Source organism: Typopeltis vanoorti, chromosome 11 (genome assembly GCF_054136105.1).
Source record: "Typopeltis vanoorti isolate ZY-2024b chromosome 11, IOZ_Tvanoo_1.0, whole genome shotgun sequence".
Classification (NCBI taxonomy): Eukaryota; Metazoa; Arthropoda; class Arachnida; order Uropygi; family Thelyphonidae; genus Typopeltis; species Typopeltis vanoorti.
Window position 1 is genome coordinate 68647613 of NC_143559.1, and position 26081 is coordinate 68673693.

A 26081-nucleotide genomic window follows, 5' to 3' on the forward strand; every position below is an offset into this window, starting at 1 on the left:
AAGTTTGCGCCTGCAAGTGTTGCAAGTCTAGCTGATCCTACAGGTAGTGCAAGACCAAGGCAACTCATGGTAAAAGTAGTATAAGCTCTGATCACTAATCTTAATATTTACCCTTAATGCAAAGCACATCTCCTCTATTGCTTGTAATTGCAGAGATGTCTGAGGAATTAGAAAAGGAAAGGGTACCAGAGATCAGATCCTTTGCCTTAGAGAGATCATAGAAAAATATAAAGAATTCAGACTCCCTGTGGTAATGTGTTTCTTAGACTACTATAAAGCTTTTGACTGTGTTCAGCATGTGAAACTGTGGGATGTAATGAAAAGAATGGGTCCTCAATACACTATCAGGTTGATAGCCAACTTGTACAGGGAGCAAGAAGTCATGGTAAGAACAGGTGTTGGATTAACTGATTAACTTTAGGTTGAAAAAGGAGTTAGACAAGGATGTTGACTTTCTCCTCACTTGTTTAGTATATATGCGGAGGGGTATCATAAATGAAGCATTGGATAAATTGAAGACAGGAATTAGGATAGGTGGTAGATTGATCAGTTATCTGAGATATGCTGATGATAACGTACTCTTCTGTAATGACAAGGAAGAACTAGGACAAATTCTTGATAAAGTTAACAAGTTCTGTAATAACAGAAAACTTCGACTCAATCCTAGCAAAACAAAGATTATGGTTCTCAAAGGAAATACAAACAGGAAAGCTCTTGAGAAACAAGTGTACTTTAATGGAGAAAGAATTGAGGAAATCCAGAAGTTTGAGTAACTGGGATCCATTATTAAAGTGAAGAATTGCTGTTAGATGTCAGAAGAGGATTAGAATGGTTAAAACAACAGTCAGAGACTTGTCTAAAATCTGGAAGGATTGATCTATCTCCATGAGAATAAAGTTGAGGATTTTGGATGCAGTTGTTTTTCCAACAGCGATTTATGGATGTGAAAATTGGAACCTAAAGAAGCCAGATAAGAAAATGATAGCTGCTTTTGAGATGTGGTGTTACAGAAGGCTGCTGAAAAGGCAGTCAAATGGATAGGTGCTAGAAAGGATTGGCAAAACTTTAACAGAAGAAAGCTCAGATACTTTGGTCCCACTGAAAGGATGGAATGAGGACTTCTCAAGCCAGTAATAGAAGGTAACAGTTCATGAAAAAAAAAGAAAGGAGTAAACCTTCAATGAGATGGATGGATGGTGGGTCTGAAGTGACTGATTTTCAGAGTTGACGTCTCCAGAAAGGCATATGACAGGACCACGTGGGCGAGGAACATTACCAAGGAAAGGAGTGACCATATGGCATCTGATGATGTCCAATGAGCTGATGGATGGAAGCAAGGTCTGTACTAAATTTCCTGATATGTTCTACATGTATTACAACATTATTAAATAACTTTTTTAACAGATTATAAAAATTAATTACAACCCCATTCACATTTATACCATTGAATCTTTTTTTAAAAAAAATCTGATATAAGCTCATTAATTAAGTCTAATGATGGGACACTGCATTCCTTAGTTTTTGTTGACAATGATCATTTCACGTGCAGTCAATTCTGATTTGTAAATGTCACTACTGCAGTTTACAGTTCTACATGGGAGAAAAAAAAGTAAAAGTTACTATTAAACATGCATACCCCCACCAGTTTGAAATAGTACTTCAATTTCAAAGCCCAATTGGGCCAGGAATTTTTTTGATTCCCACCCATGAACAGCAGTAAACTAATAATACCATTATTACTGTTGGTGAGCTATCAATTAGATATTCCAGGAGCCCTTTTCTAGAGCTTAAATATGATACTTTTTCAAGCATTTCAGGTCTCTAAGAAACAGGGTTATGATGGTCTCATATCCGATGAAATTTATCTATTACATAAGCATCCATGCTGCATTAGGATTTAAACCCACAGCCAGTAGGCTGGAAAGGAGTGACCATATGGCATCTGATGAAGTCCGGTGTCTCTACTCTCCTGTACATCTGATGATGTACAGAAGAGTAGAGACACTATCCACTTAGCCAACTAGACTGGCTAAGGTAACCTGAAATCAGACAGTTGGATTGGTCAACTGGATAGTATTTTTGCTTTTTCGCAACAGGCTGCAAGTTTGAATCATGCTGCAGAATGAATGAATATTTGGAAATATCTTTTATAGGTGATGGAGCATCACTCTAACTTATCGGAATCCTGAGGTGGATTAAAAAAGTAAGACTGGTCTAGAGTAGGGTTTCCAGATTATCAAACACTAAGCCCAACAATAGTACTGAAGAGCAATAGCTTCACAACTTTTCCTAAGTGGAATTATCATTAACAAAATCCCAGCGATGCTCAACTGGGTTGAGATTCAGTAATTGAACATGTCAATGAAGTATGGTGAAGTCACCCTCATACTCCTGTACCTGAATGGAAATAACCACTACCAGGTGAATGAACTGGAAGCATGATTCAAAGAAATATTAAGCAGCAATGACATCTACTCTATTAAAGATTGCAAGAGTTTCAGGCTGTATTACACTGCAATGACAATGGCAAATATGTAGCAATCTAAAAAAGATAATTTGATTGTAGTACCTTTCTTTTTAGGTTCCACAGTGGTCAGCAGTCATAGTGAAGAATTTATGGAGACACAACACACACTACGTGTGTTGTGTCTCCATAAATAACTACTTTTAAACCTCTGTACTGAGGTCATCACCATCAGGAAAACATACATATGTACAGGATACAAGCCACATGATGCTGCACTATAAGATGAATCTTTATGTTTGTTAATCATTTATTCTAGCCTGACCTCTGTTGAGAGAAAAAAAAAAAAAAATGGAACCACATTAAATAATTTCTAAAGTCCTTTCATAATGAGATTTTCATCTTTCTGGGGTTATTCTGATTGCTATATGGGTTCAAAATGGGTTCTCCACAATCTTGGAATAATTAATCCATCATTTTTTGTTGATTTGGATGATGTTTCAGCATTTCACAAACTTTGAATTATCTTTCAAACCAGGTTTTGGTGCAGTGTAGGGACTTAGTGCCTTTCCAGTCAATTCTGTGGCATGTTTGGAGTGTGTGGTCTGATAGGCCTGTTTTACCACAGTGGAGGTATTTAATGTGGCATTTGTGTTCATCTAGGTTACAGGTACATAGTAAATTTTGGAGGAGCTAAGTAAATTTCTTCATTTCTTTATAGACATTAAGATAACCAAAGGTTATCTTAATGTCATATTTAAATAGTGTTCTATCTATTTTTTCCAAAATGCCCCTAATGTAGGGTATGGCCATACCCTACATTACAAAGAAGCTTGTGAAATGCTGAAATATCATCCAAATCTGAACAAAAATGATGGATTAATTATTTCAAGAATGGAGGACTCATCTTCAACCCATATAGCAACCGAAACAACCCCAGAAAGAAGAAAATCTCAATATGAAAGGACTTTAGAAATTGTTTAATGTAGTTCCTTTCTTTCTCACCAGAAGTCAGGCTAGTTTAAATGATTAAGAAACATTTAGATTCATCTTACTTTTGTATAGTGCAGCATCATGTTTTCCTGATGATGACCTCAATACAGAGGTCAGAACATTGATTGTTACTTGCTTAATGTTAATTAAAGTAATCATTCTAACACACATGTTGTGTCTCCATAAATTCTTCACTATGATTGTAGTACCATTTAAATTTGCATTACTAATATTAGTAAAGTGTACTAATTAGAAATTTTCTGAACTCACTACATATATTATTATTATTATAGAACCATTACAAGAATTATTTTGTTAGCCTTCTCCTAATTATACTTTATATGAATTTAATACTTCTAAATCAGAATCAATAACATATATATATATATAATGATGAACTTACTTTTCAGCATCAAGTCTTCTCCTTCGACATAAATTCAATGCAGTTTGCCGTACTAACGTACCCAACGTACGCCTACTAACAACCATACCATCAACTAGTGGCAGAGCCAAACTCATTCTATAAGAATAGAAGTAACAATAGCTATCAATTTAAAATTTTTTATTATATTTTAGTTATTTTTATTATTTTTAGTGTGTTATTATTATTATAACAAACTAAAAATAATATAAATGCAGTAATTAAAAAATATGCAACTGACAGATATAATATACTATGTAGATAGGATTAATTGTCCTATCAGAGCAATAATTTGGTTTCAAAGATTCCCAAAGAACTAAGTTACTTGGCTGTGACAGGTGAGCACCCCCCCCCCAGGTGAAACCATGTAATCATTAAAATTAAGAAACAAACAAATAAATCTTATTATTTATATGGGTACTCCAGGGAGTCAAAAAACTCATCGTGGAAGACCCACTCTATCCATTAACACAACACCTTTCATACATTTCCTTAAACCTATTCACTCACAAGGGCTCACAATGACCTCTGACAATCCATTCCACTCATTCCCCACTCTTCAAGTAAAGAACCTAGTCGCATAGCCTTACTAACCACATTTCTTAGACAACTTTTAAGTAGGATCCCCTTGTTTTTCCTCTACTCCTCATGTATTGAACATTTTCTTCTGTGTCAATCTTATAGCATCCCCTTTTTGGAAAGTCATCAGTCTGTTTTTCCCTAAACGAATCATCATTTCCTGCTGTGTAGTTCCACACTTCTCTTTTCTTCAGTGAATTTTGCATCAACCTAGCAAGCGACCATGTCATCAAACTCACATGCTTATTCCACTGGTGGCATTGTGGCGACTTCTATAATTACCGTATCATGTATCATTATCAAATCCAACATTTATGTTCATTTTGCTACTCCTACCAAATGTCATGTAAAAGTAGTAATCACAAAGGAACTAATTTTCCTTAATAATCATGATTCTTGCTTCCAATTAATGTTTCCATGGCTGAAGTCATCTATTATCATTACCTGCCCATCACTCACCAATCTCACCTGCCTGTTCACCTCGGAATCACATCTGTCAACATTATGCAGTCTAAAGCAACATCCCACTAAATATCTAATTATATATTTCCACTCGCCTCAACCTAAGGTAATACAATTTTTATAAATTTAAATAACAAACAATAGATTAATTAAGATAATCAGATAAAATGGCACTTATATGTTTATTACCATTTTTTTTTTTTGTGAAAGAATCAATAATATCATATATATTGTATCTTTTGATATGGGATCCAATAAAAAAGTGACAAATCAGACACTTCTGTCTGTAATAAGTTGTTTCATGTGCTGAAAAGTTGTGATATTCACCATGAAGAAACTGAGGTAGAACCATGTAACTTACACATTATGCTACATATTCACCATGAAGTATTATACACTTGTTGCAACACTGCCGCATCATTTGCAATCTTCTGAGAAAAATGTCTTTCCCTTATTGCACAAACCATTCCTCAGCTGCAGATATGACTTCATCATCTGTGATAAATTTTGTTCCTTTCAAGTTTTCTTTAAATTGGGGCATAGGAAATAGTCAGCTGGAACTAGCTGGCAAATTGGGTGGGTTAGGCAGGCTTGGGACATGGGTATCATGCTGCCAAGTGCATCCCCAGGTTGCGGATAGGGGGAATGGCCTCTGGATACAGAGGTTAGCTGCGAATAAACAGGGAAACCTGTGAATAAGTAGTCATGGACAATGGGATGGCATCTACCAACAGGAATGGTGAGATAGACGGTGGTATGGCTATCTCTATAAAAAGCCACACATTTCCAATGATGGGTATGTGACATGGCGAGATGTAACCGCCATTCAATAAGTTACAGCCCGCTGGAAGTTGGAGAAGCAACAACTTTCATCCTGATCAGCGGAAAGATCACCATAAGTGACAACAGTGTAAAGGATACTGTGGTAGGCAGACCATCATGAAGAATGAGAAATGGCTATCACACTGAGCATCTTTAGAAGGCTATTGCTGGACAAAGAAGGCAACGGGATACCACCTTGTTCTATTTTTCTCTAGTAAGATAGCAGTATCGATGGACATTCTAAGAGATAGTAAAGTGCACAATGCTCCATACATTCATTGGGACGTGGAATGTGAGAACCCTCCTACAAATTGGAAAACTGGAAAATTTGGAGAGAGAAATGGATAGATTAAAAATAGCCATATTGGGAATTAGTGAGATGAGATAGAACAGAACTGGAGACTTTTGGAGTGGTGATTACAGAATCATTTATTCAGGTGACGAGACGGCAAAAAAATGGAGTCACGGTGGCTCACAATAAGGAATGGGGAAGAAGAGTAATCAACTCAGTAAAACATAGCAGCAGATTGATAATGGTAAAACTAGAAGCAAAACCAACAAATATTATAATAATACAAGCTTACATGTCTCAGTGATGATGAAGTTGAGAGAATATACGTAGATATTGAGAATCTAATCAAACTCACCAAAAAGGAAGATAATCTTATTGCCATGGGTGATTGGAATGCAATCATTGGTGAAGGCAAAGATGGCAGAGAGGTGGGAAAGTATGGATTTGGTTGCCGAAATGAAAGAGGAGATAGACGTTGAGTTCTGCCACCAATTCAATCTGATCATGACTAATACAGTGGAACCTCAGTTATCAAACATAATTCGTTTCTAAAGGCTGTTCGGAAACCAATTTGTTTGAAAACTGAAACCATTTTCCCATAAGAATTAATGTAAAATGGATTAATTCATTCCTGAACCCCAGATGATTGCTTATTTAAACCTTTATAACAGTACTTCATGCATAAAATCTTACACAAAAAGAATAAACACAAAAATAGATAAAATATAGACGAAAATTAACCTCTTTATTTTTGAGTATTGTACAGATCGTTGATTCAAGACACGAACACCATTTTCTTATTTGGATATGATTTCTTTTTTCACCTCTATCATGGTTCTAACAACTTTTCTTTTCGCTTTGCTGCTATTACTATCCTTCTTCGGCCCCATGGTGGCTTATTTAATAATAATTTATAAAAAAAAAAAATAAGAAGAAGAAGAAAAATCAAGAAAAGGTACTGCAAATTCGAGCAGGTGTCTGCACTGACGGGGCCTATGGTGTAACTTACGCTCTCCAGCAGTAATCTCAGCCCGTGGTTGCTGGTTTGCCAATTTGGGAACCGAGATTCTGTCCGGAAACCGGTGCGTTTTTTGTTCGGAAAATATGTTTGGGAACCGATTTGTTTGAGATGAGAGTCGTTCGACAACCAAGGTTCCACTGTAGCTGGTATGAGGTACCAAAAAAAGAAGATATACTTGGAAAATGCTACGGGATATAAGAAGGTACCAAATAGATTATATTATAACAAGAAATAGATTTAAAAATCAAGTACAATCATGCAAAAGTTATAAGGGAGCTGATGTTGACAGTGACCACAATTTGGTTTTATTGAAATGCAATCTGAAATTTAAAAAACTGTCACAACCAAGGAAAAAGGCCCAAATGGAACATAAGTAACCTGTAAAACAGAAGAAAACCATAGAAACTACAAACAGCAAACTGATGAAAGCATTAAAACTGGAGAGAGGGAAAAGAAAAACAGAGGAAAAATGGACTCACTTGAAGGATACAATCATCAAGGCTGCTAATGACCGCATAAGATTAAGGAACAAGCAAATGAAAAAGCCATGGATTACACAGGACATTCTAGACCTAACAGATGAAAGAAGAAAATACAAAACCTGGCTAAATGAAGAAAGCAAAGACAAATATAAACATATATAAAATATGATAAATAGAAAGTGTAAAGGAGCAAAAGAACAATGGCATATAGAGAAATGTAAAGAAATAGAAAATCTAACAAAGACAGAGAGAATTGATAAAGCTTATAACATTATAAAAGGAATAAGCCAAAAATAAAGAAGAATAATTATCAAAAATAAGCAGGAGAACATATTTATAAATAAGAAAGAAACTTTGGAAAGACAGAAGGAGTACTTAGAAGATCTATATAGTGAAAAAGATCTAGATGCCAAGCCTATAGAAGATGAAACAAGACTTGATGTGGAAGAAATTGGTCCAACTTAAAAGATGAATCTGAATGGGCACTAAATAAATTGTCAGGCAACAAGTACCAGGTGTTGATAATATTATATATATATATATATATATATATATATAAGGGTGGTCTGAAAACTTCTCAGCCTTGACCATAGCTGGCAATACTATCGGCAAGATTTTTATTTTTCTAAGTTGGTACATCTGTCATAAACATCCATGTGAAATTGCAAATAGAGTAAAATTGAGTATTGTGCAGTTATAAAATTCTTTGTAAAAGAAGGTTTAATGGCAAAAGAAATTCATTCGAAGTTCATAAAGGTTTATGGACCCTCTTCTCCTTCATTTTCGACAATTAAGAAATGGGCTGCCGAATTTAAACATGGCCATACCAGCCTTGAAGATGATCCACCTGAAGGACGTCCAAAAAGTGTAACAACACCACAAATCATTTATCAAGTGCACGATATGGTATTGGATGACCGGTGAGTCAAAGTGTGTGAAATTGCTGAGACTACAGGCATTTCAAAGAACATGTAGGATATATTTTGTATGAAGAATCGCAAATGAAAAAGCTTTGTGCAAGATGGGTGCCACACTTGTTCACAGCAGATCAAAAATGCACTTGCATGAAAATCTCTGAACAGTGCTTGGAGTGTTTTAACAAGAATAAAACTGTGCGTTGATTTATTACTATGGATGAGACTTGGATTCACCATTACACACCAGAATCCAAACAATAGTAAAAGTAGTGGACAGAAGCTGGTTGTTCAGTGCCAAAAAAGACAAAGTCGCTACCATCAGCAGGATAGGTCTTGGCATTGGTGTTTTAGGATGCTAAAGGCATTTTTTTATTAATTATCTTGAAAAGAGTAAAACAATAACCACGGAATTTTATTCTGATCTTTTAACCAGACTAGCCGAAAAAATTTGTGAGCAAAGACCCAGTTTGCAGAAAAAAAAAATCATCTTTCGTCAGGATAATGCACCTGCCCACTAAGGTGTTTTAGTAATGGGAAAATTAAGGGATCTGCACTATTAATTGTTAGAACATCCACCCTATTCCTCAGATTTGGCTCCCTCTGACTTCTATCTCTTCCCAAAACTAAAACTCAGCTTTTTCTTCCGATCAAGAGGTGATTACAGCTGTAGAGGGTTATTTTGTAGATCTTATTGAGAACCACTACAGGGATAGGATAATGGCGGTGGAGCATCACCGAAATAAATGTATTAGTCTTAAGGGAGATTATGTTGAAAAATAAAAATAGTTTTGAAATTATAAATTAGTTTTTTCATGTTAGGCCGAGAACTTTTCAGACCACCCTCGTATAAAGCAGGGATCATTTCCAAAGATTTTACACACTGCTCTTTCATACTCATTCCTAAAGTAAATAATGCAAACAAGTGTGAAAATCATTGAACTATAAGCTTAATATCACATGCTTCAAAAATACTACTAAAAATTATACAAAAAAGACTAACTAAGAAGGCTGAAGAGTATGTCGTCGCAATGACCAGTTCAGATTCAGGAAACAGCAAGGGATAAAAGAAACAATCCTAGCTCTAAGAACGGTTATCGAAAGAAGATTTGAGAAGAATTAAAATACTCTGATAGTCTTTCTTGACTTGGAGAAAGCCTTCGATAGTATTGACTGGAACCAAACGTTTCGCCTCCTAAAAACAATAAAAGTAGATTGGAGAGATAGAAGGCTCGTATTTAATCTTTATAAGCACCAAGAAGCCTTAATAGAAACAGCTAGCAATAAAACAAAAATCGCAATAGCAAGAATACATAGAGGTGTAAGACAGGGTTGCTCACTTTCACCCATACTGTTTAATCTCTACATTAAAAAACTAAGAAATAAATTATAAGAATCCTTTCTTTTCGGGTTACACGGTGATCAGCATTCATTTTAAAAATTTTTATGGAATTTACAACCGTGTTAAAAAAACTTTTTTTATTATCCCGACGTTTCGATCTTCACATCAAGATCATCATCTGGAACGTACATAAGTATACAGAACAAGCTGAGTTACATCATTAACTGTAAGCTAGAGAAACAATGATTTAATCACATGTTATTCTACTGGCACGACCTCTGGTGGAAAAAAAAAAATTAAATAAATAAAAAATAAATTTTTACATCAAGCTAAATTCTATTTTACAATGATAGGAATAAACATTCTTTTAGATGGTTTTCTTTCAGAAACAATTGGTTTACAATTCTTATTTTTGATTTGCAATACTGGATTTTCTACAGTCCTGTTTATAGTTGTTCTTGGTGAGGAAGGTCGAATATATACTTTCCATATGTTTGGGATTTTTAAACCATCATTGTTGTTCAGATTGGGGTGGTTGCTGATAATCTCACAGGCTTCCTTGAATTTCCGTTCATACCATGTTGTAGTGTGATGTAGACAGCTGGTGGTTTTCCAATCAATTCTGTGTAAGGTATTCAGGGCATGATCAGAAAGGCCAGCTTCACCATAATTATTATATTTAATGTGTCGTTTATGTTCTTTTTGTCTAATAGGAATAGTTCGTCCTGTTTCTCCTATATATGGTATGTTGCAAGTACAATAAATCCGGTATACTCCAGGGTGAGCTAGTGGAGGGAGTGGGGTCTTTGGATGAGTTGAGTAAGTTTTTTAATTTTGCAGGAGGTTTAAAGGTGGCTTTGAGGTTGTACTTTTGTAGTACTCTGTTTATTTTGTCTGATATTCCTTTAATGTAGGGAATGGTTATAGTTTTACTGTAGTCTGGTTTGTCTTTGTTTTTTATTATGGTTTTGTAGAGCATTTTGTTCATAGGATTACGGACAACACGGCAAACCACATCCAACAAACGAAGAAAGAAAACCTAATTTCCAAATTTCAAAGACTAAAAGAAAGACAAAACCAGCCGCCATATTCAAAGTTTGCCATAGTGAACAACAACAACCAACCAAAAGCAAGAAACAACAGGAGCCACCAATCACCCACAGGTATCAATAACATAATTAACCTATCTAACCATGCTCTAAAAAAAGACGAAATCTCTATACTTAACAAAGGTTTAAATTTTGCTATAGCACCAAAAATGATAGACAAACTTGAAGTTATTTGTAATATAGAAAGAGGCCTAAGATTCATGCCTAATAACATAGCAGACAAAATATATAGAAACTGCGAACATTTTAAACCATAACAAAACAATAACAAGCAAAATAACTAAACACGAATTAACAGCGATAAAATTACTTAAAACAAATCCGAACATAGTAATAAACGGAGCATATAAAGGAAATGCCACTGTCATTTTAAACCGTACCACTTATATAGAAAAAAATGAATCTGCTGGTCTCTGACAATAACACATACAAATTAGTTAATTACAACCCAACTAACAGAACAAAAACAAAACAGAGAAACTACTTAAATCAATTACCACATGGCCCGCAGATACAGTCAAAAAACTGTTCCCTCACTACATGCACTCCCCAAGAATTTACGGGCTACCAAAAATTCACAAAGAAAACACCCTGCTAAGACCTATCGTTGAAGGAATTGATAGCCCGACGTATCACTTAGCTAAAAAATTAGCGGCAACACTCAAGGAGTTGGTAGGTCATTCCCCTTCCTATATCAAAAACACACAACACTTCATAAACATCATCAAAGACATTACATTAGAAAAAGATGATTTATTACTCAGTTTTGACGTCTCTGCCCTCTTTACGAATGTCCCAATCAATGACACAATCCTTCTCCTACAGAACAAATTCCCTCCAGATATCATGGCGCTTTTTGCGCATGTATTACGGTAGGGTTATTTTGTATGGTAAAATGCCTTCTACTTACAAAAAGAAGGCACAGCCATGGGCTCGCCATTATCCCCCCCCCCCCCCCCCCACTGCTAACTTTTACATGGAACATTTTGAGCAACTTGCCCTAGATTCCTCCCTTCTAAAACCCAAAGTCTGGCTTAGATACTTTGACGATGTTTTCTCGATCTGGTCCCATGGCCGCCAGACATTAGACACATTCCTTAGCCACCTAAACAAACAACACAAACGCATACAATTCACAATTGAAATTGAAAAACACAGCACACTTCCGTTTCTAGATACACTTCTCACACGTCTTCCCTCGGGCAATCTTTCCTTCACTGTTTACCAAAAACCGACACATATGGGCCAATATATACACATAAACTCCTACCACCACCCAACACAAAAGCAAGGTGTCATCAACATGCTAAAAAACAGAGCTCAGACGATTTGTTCCAGTGAACAGGCACTGAAAGACAAATTTAAAATTATCAGTAATAACCTACAAAAAAACGGATACAGCCAAAATACTATAAACAAAATTCTTTACAAAACCACAATAAAAAACAAAGACAAACCAGACTACAGTAAAACTATAACCATTCCCTACATTAAAGGAATATCAGACAAAATAAACAGAGTACTACAAAAGTACAACCTCAAAGCCACCTTTAAACCTCCTGCAAAATTAAAAAACTTACTCAACTCATCCAAAGACCCACTCCCTCCACTAGCTCACCCTAGAGTATACCGGATTTATTGTACTTGCAACATACCATATATAGGAGAAACAGGATGCACTATTCCTATTAGACAAAAAGAACATAAACGACACATTAAATATAATAATTATGGTGAAGCTGGCCTTTCTGATCATGCCCTGAATACCTTACACAGAATTGATTGGAAAACCACCAGCTGTCTACATCACACTACAACATGGTATGAACGGAAATTCAAGGAAGCCTGTAAGGTTATCAGCAACCACCCCAATCTGAACAACAATGATGGTTTAAAAATCCCAAACATATGGAAAGTATATATTCGACCTTCCTCACCAAGAACAACTATAAACAGGACTGTAGAAAATCCAGTATTGTAAATCAAAAATAAGAATTGTAATACTAAAAATAGGACACCAATTGTTTCTGAAAGAAAACCATCTAAAAGAATGTTTATTCGTGTCATTGTAAAAATAAAATTTAGCTTGATGTAAAAATTTATTTTTATTTTATTTTATTTTTAATTTTTTTTTTTTTTTCCCACCAGAGGTCATGCCAGTAGAATAACATGTGATCAAATCATTGTTTCTCCTAGCTTACAGTTAATGATGTAACTCAGCTTGTTCTGTATACTTATCTTGATGTGAAGATTGAAACGTCGGGATAATAAAAAAAGTTTTTTTTTAACACGGTTGTAAATTCCATAAAAATTTTTAAAATGAAATTATAAGAAATAATAGAAACAGTAATTAAGATAAATGGAATTGATATTAATTGGCTATGGTTTGCGGATGATATAGCAGTTACAGCTGATAATGAAGACAAGCTGAAATCCACCCTGACAAAGATGGAAGAAATTTTCGCATAGTACAGCCTAAAAATTAATTATAAGAAAACAAAACTATTAATTACAAGTAAAACAAATCCAAAGAAAATAAACCTGAAATAAATAATAACCTAATACATCAGGTATCCTCTCTTAAATATCATAGAAGTCTTATCACAGAAGATGGAAGAAACCAATCAGATATTAAAGCACAAATAATCTTGGCCAAAAAAAGGCATTCTACAACAGAAGAAACATTTTTACCAGTAAAGGACTTAGCATCCAGCTCAAAAAAGGCTAGTGTAAACCTACATATGGAGCATTGCATTATATGGTTGTGAGGCCTAAATGCTAACAAAACCAGACATCAAAAACTATATAGTTCATGAAGAGTGTTCACTAATGAACATCAATAAGAGAAGAAAAAGCCTAATTGGACACCATCTGAGGCATGAGGGACTGTAGAAGGAAAGAGGCCACGAGGCAGACTAAGAATTTCATATATAAATAACATAATGATGTTAACTGATGCTAAGAGTTATGAAGAGATAAAAAGGAGGTCACAAGACAGGATGTTATGATGTGATGCTATAACTAACCAATCTTTAGATTGATGCACCAAAGAAGAAGAAGAGAAGAGGCAAACATTGAAAGCCCAAGCTGTGCATTGTCTGTTGGGTTTCATGAGCAGTGTGAACAGGTGTGCTGTCCTGCAAAAAACAACACCTGTGCTCAGTTTCTCACGACATTTTTCCTTCAGCACTTCCTTCAATTCCTTCAGAGTGTTGAATAAACTGCTGATGTTACAGTTTCACCTTTTTTTGAGGTACTTGGTAAGGATCACACCATCCATATTCCAAAAAAGACAATGGCAAGAACTCTTCTTGCTGACTTTTGGGTTTAGAACTTCTTTAGCCTTGAAGTACCTTTGTGTCTCCACTCCACTGACTGTTGTTTGGTCTCTGGGTCATAGTGATGAAGCAACGTTTCATCAAAAGTCACAATATGTCCAAAACGTTTGCACCTGATTTCTCAAAATGACCCCAAATCCTTTGAGATGACAGCACATGTTCCCTCTTTTGGTTGGCATTCAAACATTTGGGGATCCATTTTGCTGAGAGCTTCTGCATGTCTGGATGTTGGTGGATAATAATGCCAGCTCAATCCCAGACATCCCCAGAGTCTATGCAATGTTTTGGCTGGTATTTCTCTATCATCAAGGTACACGGCATGCACTGCATCGATGTTTTCGGGTGTGATCACCGTGGAAGGTCTTCCTGACCTGGGGACATCTGTTGTCTCAGGATGCCTAGTTTTAAACTTGGCCATCCATCTGGAAACTATTGGATATGCTGAGGCACAGTCCCTTTAAGTCTCACACAAAGTTTGGCAAATTCCAGTTGCAGACTTTTCTTGCAGCATGAAAAACTTGATGACGGCCTGCACCTTTGTGTCTTGAAATTTCTTCAAACGTCTGACATGTCTTTTTATATATACTAAAAGAAAAAGAACAAATTACAATTTGATGAAACATGGGGGGGGGGGGGTCAAAGGGTTTTAAGACATGTTCTTTCTTGTGGTTATATTAGTTGCTTTAATATCGTTTTTGTTCTAAGTGTTTATCAGAACTTTTCAGCCGCCCCTCGTAGGTAATTCTTAACCATTTTCAATCATTCATCACTTGTCATAGGCATCATTAAAAAAATTTTGAGGATCATTTTTATATTAGAAGTGCCATTGATTTTAATCCTTTAATTATGGATTATAGATGGTATTATACACATCATCCTTAATAGATTAAAAGTTCATTGTAGTTCTTCATCCAAAAGCAATATTTAATTGGCACTTTTGTAAACATTTAAGAACTATAAAATATATATACACTATATACTTTGGCTTTATTTGTACATGTACAGAGGGTGTCCACTTAACTGAATCCACAAAGATCTTAAGACATAAAATCAATATTAAAACACACTGTATTATTATACAGGTATCTTCATATCTCCATGGAGTCAGATGACTCAACATGAGAAATCTATTATTCACACAATACCTATCATACCTTTCCTTAAACTCATTTACTGATGAACCATTCACAACCACTTCTGACAACCCAATCCACCCATTTACAACTATCCAAGCAGAAAATTTAGTCTTAAATACCATTACTAACCACACATGTACACAGTTACCATGGGTAGCCCCTTGTTCTCTCCCTATCTGATATGTACTGAAAAAAGTGTTCAGTGTCAATCCTATAAAACTCCCTTAATAGCATATGCTTCTCTTATGTCTCCTCTTTTTTGTCTATCAGCTAGACATTCTGTAGACCTGCCACAATCTTTATAACTTCTCTGGATCCTCTCCACCACTTCATCCCCATGGAATCCAGGTGTGGCATATTAAAGCCTTATAAATTGCATTCAATATGTTTTTTCATGCTCCATCCTAATTTTGAGTCACTCTGTGTGTATTTATTAGTAAAGAGATTTGTTTTTATTTCCAATCAGTCAGAGGGAAAAAACAAACTTCAGTTTTGTTTTGTTTTTTTGTCTCATTTCATGCAATATAACAAGATTCCTTCTTGAGAGATACTTGTGACATTTGAAATTAAGAAATATAAACATGTTAGCACAAGAATATTTTAATATTTGCCAAATATTTCAGTCTGAAAATAACAGACTATCCTCATTGGCTTGATAGGAACAGTTTCTACAAGGTGGAATACAAACAACTGATCATTCAAAAGTAGAACGAGCACATGATGTTACATTGCTAAGCACTAAAGAGAGGTAAATTTCATCAGAGTGATGAATAAATTATAGGTATTAATTCACAATTTCATATAACAATCTTAATTTATAAATTCAATTAAGGATAACATTAGACTAATGTAGGAATTAGGTTTCGATTTAAAAAAAAAAAAAAAAAAAAATTGTTTGTTACCCTGATTAAGCTTTCCCATTTTTTTTTGACAAGGATAGGCAATCATTTCGATTCAAGTTAGGATGTTGAAGTTAGGTCTCAGCACACTCTCTTTGAATAGGTTCGAATTTATAGCAACATCTGTGTAGAAGGAGAGTCCTGGATCAGAGAATGTTGTGGCTTGTCTCTATACCATGCTGTGCCAATCCAGACTTATCGGATTTGTTGTGAAGAATGTACGATTGATGTTCTTGTATTTTTTTTTATAGAGCGTCCGATTTGTCCAAATCGGATGCTCTATCGACGTCAGATTGCAGTTTACAAGGAACTTGATATACACTAGACAGAGACACAGTTGAGCGTTTATCTTTAGAAGATGGGAAATATGTGGATATTTTGTTAATAGGGATATAAGTGGCTGTTAAATGATATATTTCTTCAGAATTCTTGAAATTGGTTCTGAGATTCCAGAAATATATGAAATTGGAACTCAACGTATTGATTCTTTGTTGTTCTGGATAGGATTGTAGGAATCAAACAAATGTTGTGTAGTCTTTTCGGAGAAGCCATTTAATTTCATGTGATGTTTGATAGTTGAAAGTTCTTTCTGTAATTCGTGGGGAGTTGAGCAATTAGTTCTAGCTCATCGAATTAAACATATTTTAATTCCTGTTTTTTGATAAGGATGATGGGCACAGATTGTTTGAGACTGAAAGTCCAGTAAAAGTGGATTTTCTGTATACTGCTGTTGTCAGAATACCTGAAGGTGAGCGGATGAGAAGGATGTCTAAAAAAGGATAACTTGTCTTTTTCAATCTCCATGATAAACTTGAGAGATAATAAGATAAGAAAAACAGATATGCATTATTGTCAACTATAAGACATAAGTATGCACAAGGCTAAATAAAAGTGGTCAAGCTAAGGTAGTAAAATTTTCTTCTCTATAAAAATGGTTAAACCAATGGAGATAATTTTGCTGCTTCATAAAAAGAAATTACTGAAGTCATTTGCAAAGAGATATAAGATATGGATGTGTCAGCAGAAATGATGAGAAAGCATGGAGCATATTTACTGATCTGATAAAGATCCAAGTTGCACATTCAAATTTAAAGAATGTTATAAGTAGTTTAGACATTTTAAGAATAGAACTGAGATCAAACAGATTATGAGGCATGGGTAAGCAGCATCAGCAGATAAAGCTGCAGCTAATGAATTCATAGAATATTTTGAAGATCTTATCAAAGGTTATTAACTTTTCCAAGGGTTGGACTTTTATGAGTAATTTCTTCTAAAAAAAAAAGATGATCAAAAGAACACTTATAATAAAGGACAAATAACTGCAAGGACACAAGGTATCAAAAGAAGCTACTCCTTATTCATCATTCTGAGAGCATTGAAGAACATGGCTTTTAGAGTAGTAATGAAAGGCGTGATCCATGAAGCTTTTTCGCAATGGTTGGTGATTTATTTTACACCAGCAGTAAGATATCTTTAGTGAAGAAGGCTCTCCAATTTGTCAATAATACATAAGCTTATAGTTTAAACCTTAAATACCCCCCCCCCCAGGATTCATAAAAATGAATTTTTGCACTCAAACACTATCTCAGTGATTCAACTAATGGATCATCACTGTCATTGCAAACTTTTAGACAAAGTACTATATACGCTCACATTCACTTCAACAATATTTCATGGTGAATGACGGAGAAGCCAACCTGACATTAAAAGAATTCTGGAATTATAACATATAACATCAGATGCTATTTACATCCTAGGCCTCCTACAATCATCCATATAAGGACTTTAGTCATATCCATGTTTCATTTAGTATTGTATTGCCTTCGTGTGTGTGTGTGTGTGTGTGTTGTATTACAAGTGTTAGTTGTTCTCCTGAAGATGAATGGTTTTAATCCTTTCTTAGTGCTATCAATTCACCATTAAACCTCCAATGCGAAATCATTTCAAAAAAAGGTTGAAGTATAACAGTAGCAAAAGTTCTGAAAATCAAAAGAGACCAGGCTGTAATAAAAAAAAAAAAAAAAAAAAAAAAAAAAAAAAAAAAAATTCCACCCCCCCCCCACACACACTTAGACTACAAAGTTTATAAATGATCCTCATCATCAAATTCCTGCCATGTACCCTCAAGGGGTGTACAGGATATGACAGTACTACATGAAAAAATTACATCATTTCTAACTTCCTATCTACAATTTTCCTCCAAATCAGTCTGTTACTTGTCAAGACTCCAACATTATCAGATCTTATATTTTTATCGTCTAAGGCACTTTGTACCGTATCAATCCACCTATATCTTGGTCTTCCTCTGGGTCGTTTTCCTGCCAACCTGGCAGAGAACACTTGTTTTGCTAATCTTTCCTCTCCCATTCTATTTAAGTGACCATACCACCTGAGATTAGCTCTGCTAACACATTCCTGGATGCTGATAATGTCAAGTTCTATCCTAATATCCTCATTTTTAATATGATATTGCCATTGATGCCATCTGTTCACGCCTCTAATCTTTCTCAGGACTCTCATATCTGCGGTCTCTAGTCTTTGGTCAAGTGTTTTACTTCTGACCCAGCTCTCAGATCCATAAGTTAAAACTGGTTTGAACACTGTCTTGTATACAGCTAATTTAGTCTTCCGACTAATTTCTTTTTTATTCCATATGAATTTATTCAATTGACTTCCCACCATACCAGCTTTGCTGATTCTGTTGTCTATTTCTATATTTAATTTACCATCTTCAGTAAAAATCGTGCCTAAGTAGCTGAAATGTTTTACTTGTTCCACAGGTTCTCCATTCACAACACAGTTGACATTTTCAATGATTCTGCCTATTTTCACTGTTTTTGTCTTTTTATTGCTGACCTTCATACCATATCTGTTACAACAGCTATTCAATTTAGTCAGAGAATCTTGCAGACTTGTAGCGGATTTATTTAGAAGTATAACATCATCCGCATAAAGCAAAGAGCTGACATTAACATCTCCAATTTTGATATCAGGTTTAATACCACATTCCTTCATAATGTGATCCATATAGATAATGAATAACAGAGGGGATAATGTACATCCTTGTCTCACACCACATTTAACATTAAACCATCTTCCTGTACTTCCTTCAATTCTAACTGCTGACTTACAACTCAAATAAAGACTAAGTATTGCTTGATATAATGCCCCATTGACACCATATAACTGCAGTGTATTGAATAGCTTCTCTCTTGGCACCTTGTCATATGCCTTTTCCAAATCGACAAAACTTAAATACAGATCTTTGTTATATTCCCATGCTTTCTCGACTATTTGTCGTAAAGTGAAGATCTGATCCTGACAGCCTCTATTTGGCCTGAATCCAGCTTGTTCTTCATCAAGCTTTTCTTCCACAATTCTTCTCAACCGTTTCTCAAGTATACTTGCATAGATCTTGCCAGGAACACTCAGTAATGAAATACCTCTGTAATTCTCACATTCAGTTTTATTTCCCTTTTTATATATGGGTACTATGAGAGCTCTACTCCAATCATCAGGAATTCGTCCCTCTGTCCAGGCTTTCTGAACTATGCAGTGCAGCCACTGTAAGACTCTTATACCACCATGCTTCAGCATTTCTGGTCGAATATCATCTACTCCAGCTGCCTTTCCACATTTCAAGCCTTTGATGGCTTTTTCTACTTCAAGTATGGATATGTATTCCTGACTGCATGCCTGGTCAGTGTTTTTTATCACTGTGCTGTCATCACTGCTTGTTTCATTTAGCAGTTTTTCAAAATAATTACTCCATACTTCAAGGATATCTTTTTCTCCTGTTTTCATGTCACCTTTATCATCTCTAATTTCTTTTACAGCACTCTTTCCTCCATTCCTAAGCTTCTTCAACAACCTCCAGAATATTTTGCCACCTTCTTGATATTTATTTTCTATATTCTTGCCAAAGTCCTCCCATGACTTTTGTTTAGCTAGTTTTACACACTGTTTAGCTTTCTTACATTTGTCTCTGTATTCTGTAAGAATAAAAGCTGACTTATTTGCCAGGAACTTTTGATAAGCTTTCTTCTTTTCCTTCACTGCCTCTTTAACTTCCTGTGTCCACCAGGGAGTTCTGATTTTTTTATCCTTGCACACAACCTCACCACATGCCTCTCTGGCAGAATCAATCAATGTTTTCTTCAAAGTTTGCCACTGAATCTCCAAGGTTTGATTCCTGTTCTCAAACTCTTTCATTTTTTCTTCAATAATCTTTGTGTATTTTAGTCTACAGTTCGCATCTGAGAGCTGCTCAACTTTTATTCGCTTTAAAACTTTCTTACATATTTTTCTTTTCAATATGAAATTCAATTTTATCCTGCTCAAGACTAAATAGTGATCACTTCCAATTTCAAATCCTCTGTACACTCTGGTGTCCTGCACCAGGGAGAAAACATCACTATCAACAATAACATAGTCAATGAGACTTTTCTTATTCCTAGCCTCTTCTCTCCATGTGAATTTGTGCACATTTTTATGTTGGAACATGGTGTTAGTAATAACAAGTCCATGTCCTGAGCAGAAATCCAACAGATATTTGCCATTATTATTAGCTTTGCTCTTTTCTCCAAATTTTCCCAAAATATTTTTGTATGTCTGACAATCATTTCCTACTCTACTATTTAGATCCCCAACAAGGACCAACTTTTCCTTTTTCATTGTGTCAGTTGCTTTTTCTAAAGCCTCAAAAAATTCTTCCACTTCTACCTTAGTAGAACCTTCTGTGGGACCATAGGCACAAATAAGTCTCATTGTCCAGTTCCTCATTCTCATATTTGCCCACATTACTCTACTTGAGACTGACTGCCATTCAAGAAGATTAGCCTCGTATTTTGTGTTGAATACTATGGCTACTCCTTCTTTTCCGTGATTGTCATTGACTGAATATAACATTTTGTATTTATTGCTCAGAAAGATCTCACCAGTTTTGGTCTTTTTTGTTTCAGTCACCCCTATTATGTCGATCTGGTACTTATCTAATTCCTCAGCTAGCTCCATTTCTTTGCCATTCAGGCTTCTTACATTGATAGTACCGATCTTTAACTCTGGTGATGTTGAGTTGGGGTTTGTTTTCAGATTTGTTCCAGTAGCTGACTTTTCGCTGTTCACCCTGGTTCCCTGGCGAAAACAATGGGGGCCTTGTTTAACCGGGCGACGCCCCAGTCGGCATGAAATTTTGTCATGTTGTACCATCATTTTCTATTTTGGTTTAACCAATAAGAATACAATTTGGTCGGCTAAATCCCAAATTGCCAGCCCATCCTTGTTCGTTCAGTATCAAAGTAGATACCCAACAGGGTGCACCACGAGAAGGTGAGGATTGGACATTAGGTCAGAAGCCCTGGTCGGTTCTCCGCATTCCTTTAAAGGCTATGTGGAGGTCTCCTCTCAGTTATACAGCTTTGACCCTTAAGCACCCCCTAATGATCCTTTTATATTTATGTCTACCATAAATTACATAATCACATTTCATGACAATACAAAGTGGTGTACGGACATAACTAACTGTATAAACGGATGATTTAACTAATGCATCAATTAATATAACAGTTTAATTTTGTAAAGGATTATTTATTATTAGTGGATTTTTTTAATTTCATTTTTTAAACGTATATCAAAAAAAAAAAAAAAAAAAAAAAAAGAAACTGACATAATTTCTTTTTGCAAAAATAAATACACCATACCTCCCAGTTGGGCCATGCATCTTGATTCGAAATAAACCACTCTGAAGGGAATGAATAAAAATTATAAAAACATCTTTTTCAGAACAGCGTGGGGCATAGCTAAAAGATTCCAATCCTGTTGTGAGTTCTGGTAATATTTCAGCTAGAAAATTATATTTAGATATTTAAATATTAATAAAAATTACATCTGATACAAATACAGAAAAATGATTGAATAAGAAATCATAATTTTATTTCAGATATAATTATAGTGATAAATTAACTTATTTAATTTTATTAAGAATTTTTAATTTAATTCACTTTTAATTCTAGCAATGAGCACATTTCTATTAAAATTCATCAAAAAAAAGTCAACAAATACACCAAATGACAATTCATCGAAAAAATAATTTATCAAAAAATCAATTCTTTTTACAATTCAGCAGAACACTTATTTTCTTAGTCAGTTAAGACATCTATTATTTCACAATATTTATATCACATAAGATATTTCTCTCAGTGGCATAACCGTATAGGAACATTCCTTTATTTATTTCTTCCTTTAGAAAATGCACCCCTCCCAAATTCAAACTATGTATACTTTATCTTTTCTCAAGGAAGATTTAATGATTCTGTTGTGCCTAAGCCATGACATGCGTACCCATATTAACTTATTTGAGTGTTAGAACTCAACCCCCCCCCCTCCCACACACACACAAGAGGTAGAAAAATCTGCAGCATAACCGAACTGTACCATATGTGGAGCATGAAGTAAATAAACTAAAATCAATATAATCAGGGGATTTACAAACTGACGTATGCTCTGATAATATCTGATGGTATACTCTTTTAATTCACAATTAAAATTCAGTGGCATAACCGTATAGGAACATTCCTTTATTTATTTCTTCCTTTAGAAAATGCACCCCTCCCAAATTCAAACTATGTATACTTTATCTTTTCTCAAGGAAGATTTAATGATTCTGTTGTGCCTAAGCCATGACATGCGAACCCATATTAACTTATTTGAGTGTTAGAACTCAACCCCCCCCCCCTCCCACACACACAAGAGGTAGAAAAATCTGCAGCATAACCGAACTGTACCATATGTGGAGCATGAAGTAAATAAACTAAAATCAATATAATCAGGGGATTTACAAACTGATGTATGCTCTGATAATATCTGATGGTATACTCTTTTAATTCACAATTAATTAAAGAATACAAAATTGCAGCAGTTGATAACATTTGCCATGATTTTAAATAGTGAAAAAGATTTTAGATAAAAATCCATCCCTACTTTAATGAAATCCTTTTTTTAATTTGTTGTTTAGTAAATTGTTTATTCAATGATTTATAGTTTTGATGAACTTCCCTCCTGCCCAGTGAACGCACACCTCTACAGACAAAAAAAAACAATCAACCTCTGCGAGAAGTTGGTTGGGATGGCGCATGTAAGGTCACATCACGTAAAAAGCCGACCCCAAGTAGATGGGAAAAGGCACAACAAGAAGAAGAAGAAGAAGATGATGACTCTAAAGCATTCAAAATGTTCTATATAAAAGTTTAACTGTGTGTGTGTGTGGGGGGGGGGGAACTGTAACCTATGCCTGTATACCTTCTTTTTGTATGCAGAAGTTGTTTTGCCATTCAAAAGAAAAGAATGAAGTATATGAGCAAAGAAAGAAAGAATTGATATCGGGCAGAAATTTGTGTTGTAAGAGAAGAACTGTGTCAGTGATTTGAACATTCATGAAAAGGACAGTTATATCAAAACTGACTAATAAGTTTTCGTTGACAAAATTGATTTTTGTTTACAGAGTGCTGCATGTTTTTTTTTTTATATTTTTTATAAAGAAGAGGGAAATGACCTACGATTCTTTGAATGCCAACACTAGTTTCTGGGATATGTGATAATTAGGACTGTAGATTCCTTCAACTTGGCCACAGTGAGACATCACTTCTGTGTATTTTTGGAAGGCATTGCATAATGCATAATGCACTGCATATGCATTCTAGAGATGCATATGCAGTGCATTAACAGCTTTTTTAAGGTTTCTATTACTGAAGTCACTCAGCCATGTGGTGAGTGACTTCGGTAATTCTAGTTTTCTTTGTAATGTGATCTGCAAGAGCACATTACAAAGAAAATACAAGTCTCTTATGCTGCAGAACAACCTACACCCACCAGTTCACAGTCTCATGTCCTCTGGCAGTACTGGGGGGGGGGGGCAACTGGGAGGACTTCCATGACTTCAATTCCTCCTTCCCATGGTCCAAATACTGCTTCAGTTCTGATCCAAAGACCTGCTCAGGCCAAATAACCAAAATCATCCTCACAGGAATTAAGGCTTTCATTCCCTATTCCACTCCAAATTCTCAGCCACCATCAAGCCTTGGTTCTCAAAAAAAGTGTGCCAATGCAGAACAAGAAAAACTTCTGTTTACCATGAATGGCTCATGACCAAAACTCCAGCTGCCCTTTCTGCCTGTACTGCAGCCTTGGTGATGATGATTCTTTTGCAGTTGCCAAAGAATCATCACCAAGTCCAAGTCAGACTTTCAAAGGGCCAAATGCTGCAAGCTTCCCTCCTGCCCAAATTGCAATTGCTCCTTCTAGTCCCTTGGCAAGGCCATTGGGCACAACTTCTGCCCACCCAAGTCTCCACCACTCTCATCACAACCAGATTGTACTGTAGTCACCTTACCTAAGGACAAGTCCAACTTAATGGAATGCTTTTCTCTTCAAATTCCTGAATTGATGACCTGTGCTAAGTTCCATCCACACTACCAAGAATGGCTTCCTTCATGTGACTCATGGTCTTCCGACAAAAAGAAATCTCAAGAATCCTGAATAACTTGAACACAAACGATGCATCTAGCCTTAATGGTATCCCACCTATTGTGTTAAAAAATTGTGTCCCAGAGCTAATACCTATTGTGTATCACCTCTTCAACTGGCATCTACCCTACAACATGGAATCAGGTCCACATGCAGTTCATCCCAAAGAAAGGTGTTAAAAGTCAACTAACGAACTACTGTCCAATTGCTCTCACTAAAATTATGGAGAAGGTCAACACACCAACCAACAACAACCAACAACAACAACAACCAACTCTTGAATCACCTAGAGTCATTCCAACTAATCAATGACAGTAGTATGGATTCCGCCACTCAGGATCTACAGCTGATCTTGCTTTCACCACCCACCTCTAGACTCAAGCCATGGAGAAATTTGGAGAAACTCGTTGACATTCAAAGGCATTTGATCGAGTTTGGCACAGGGGATTACTTCACAAGCTGCCATCCTGTGATCTGCCTTCCTCACTCTGCAACTGGATTGCCAACTTTCTCACTTTCAGAAGTGAGAAAGTTGGCAATCCAGAGTAGACTGTCCACCATGACACACAGTCGCTCACTGTGTGTCATGGTGGACAGTCTACTCTCCTTAGATTTCCCCACCAATGCAAATGTACATCATGGTTCTGTTCCTTCATTTATAAATATAAATTATATAAAGTATATAAATTACCTGCTCTCTCTGACCTCCAATCCTATGCATAGCTTTGCTGATGACAGTACACTCCATTCCTCCTTTTCATTTGACAAACTTTACAGTGCTCAAGTATTAGAATCCTCAAGTTCTACCATGATCAGTGCTCTGAACTCCGATCTGCTAGTTATATCACAGTGGGGTCCTTACCCCACTGAGATATAACTAGCAGATCGGCGTTCAACCCTATAAACTTCAATACCACCTAAACTCATGTTGAAAGTTTATTTTTCACTTGGTTAGAGTATAATAAATTTAGTTTAATCCTTTATCCAAGTGTGAGCAAACAAAGTTTGCACCTGAAAGTATCTTCAGGACTGGGGTAAGGTTGTATCACCTTACCCCAGTCCTGAAGATACTTTCAGGTGCAAACTTTGTTTGCTCACACTTGGATAAAGGATTAAACTAAATTTATTACACCTAAACTCAGTTCTGTAGTCTGATCTCTAGCAAGAAAGAGCTCACATCCCTCTCACTTACCTTCAGTTGTTTTTGTTGTTGAGTTCGTTGAAGAGCTTCCAGATATGACTGTGGACCTGTAGAACTGCTTATGCAATCTATTGAACTTTGATGGG

The 26081-nt window shown here is 35.6% G+C and overlaps 1 protein-coding gene across 1 annotated transcript in view; it reads right to left on the reverse strand.

Annotated features, from left to right (window-relative positions):
- LOC150101697 (ral GTPase-activating protein subunit beta) overlaps nucleotides 1-26081 on the reverse strand; it is a 778187-nt gene that overhangs the window by 17574 nt on the left and 734532 nt on the right. The window contains 2 exon segments of the mRNA XM_090400967.1: nucleotides 3861-3977; nucleotides 21974-22115. Of these exon segments, the coding sequence (XP_090257093.1) occupies nucleotides 3861-3977; nucleotides 21974-22115 (259 nt within the window).